General features: G+C 36.0%; 1 protein-coding gene across 1 annotated transcript in view; it reads left to right on the forward strand.

Annotated features, from left to right (window-relative positions):
• Positions 1 to 572: 572 nt before the first annotated feature.
• The window catches only part of LOC104083469 (type II inositol 3,4-bisphosphate 4-phosphatase-like), a gene marked incomplete at its 5' end in the record, with an annotated part of 60,475 nt that continues 59,778 nt past the window's right edge, over positions 573 to 1,269 (forward strand). The window contains one exon of the mRNA XM_009586958.1: positions 573 to 717. Within this exon, the coding sequence (XP_009585253.1) occupies positions 573 to 717 (145 nt within the window). The remainder of the gene's footprint in view (positions 718 to 1,269) is intronic.

Below are 1,269 nucleotides of genomic sequence, written 5' to 3' on the forward strand. Positions count from 1 at the left end.
GTGAAGAACGATATTGAAATTGCGTTCCCTAATAAACATATCATGACAGCAAGTTTCTAGTTCTAGTCCTTTAATTTTACATTTTCTTTAACAGAGTACTGATGTGATAAAATAGAGGGTATGTTAAATTATCAAAAAGAGGTTGTCGAGTACTCTGGCAAAACTGGCAGTTGCACACAAGATTTGATTTGGCAAGGTTTTGAATATATATGCTCTTACTGTATTATTTCAAATAGACAAACTGCTCAGTTCCTTGTGATTGGACCTGAAACTTCGCATGCATTTTCATGTAGAGTTTGAAGCACACGTGTTTTCCAGTGTCTAAAAAACCCAAACAGCTTCAGTTCAGTCATTTACACTGCAAGAAAAAACTCCATAAAAAAGGCTTAAGTTGGTAGTAGGCTGAAGAATGAGAGAAATGATAATATGCTGACACCTAATATTTCTTCTAGTAGTAATACTTCTAGTAATTTGCACGTCTCTGTCTCCACTTCAAGGTGTTACTAAGAAGTTAGTATTGTCTCTTTTTTTTCTTCTTCAGTAATGTGCACTGATAATTACGCTCTTTTCAGGACAGGGTGTGGGCCAATGTGGGAAATAGTTTAAACTGCGTTATTGCCATGGTGGACAGACTACTTGAAAAGGACAACATCAGCAACATTAAAGAGGGTGAAAATAACCCTTCAGCAGCAGATTGCAAGGTGTTGCATACAGATGGTAAGCAACCTTTTTTTTTTTTTTAAATCATTGGCTAGAGTAAGTAAAAATGGAAAAAGTCACAGAAAAATGATATAGAGAAGAGTCAATAGTATCTTTGATGAGAGTGCTGATAGCAAGGTTTTGCACAGTTGTAGCCTTGAATGATGGAAGGCTATTTATCAAATTACAGCTCCATTGTGTGCTCAAACTGCTTGCTATGCTCAATTTTTGTGCTACAATGAAAACCTTTTGAAGCCACAATGTTTTCCTTTGAAGGCTGATGTAGTTTATTTTTATTGAAGATTTTACTTGAATGTACCATTTTAAGAAAAAAAATTGGAGTGTGTCTTACCCCATAGGAAACTTGGAAGGAAAGGTGAACATTCTGTTTCAGTGTCATTCTCCTGCAAACCCTTCCACTTTTCTGAAGTGGTGTACTGATTTTTGTTTTCTGATTTGCTAAAATTCATTTTTCCCTGAATACAGTTGTCAGTCTGTGTCAATACTGAAGGCTAAGTAGAGTGATTCCATGAGATGATGCGAAGAAAACTTTGTCCACAGCAGGTCCTT

The sequence above is a fragment of the Fulmarus glacialis genome, unplaced genomic scaffold (assembly GCF_000690835.1).
Source record: "Fulmarus glacialis isolate BGI_N327 unplaced genomic scaffold, ASM69083v1 scaffold6431, whole genome shotgun sequence".
Taxonomy (NCBI): Eukaryota; Metazoa; Chordata; class Aves; order Procellariiformes; family Procellariidae; genus Fulmarus; species Fulmarus glacialis.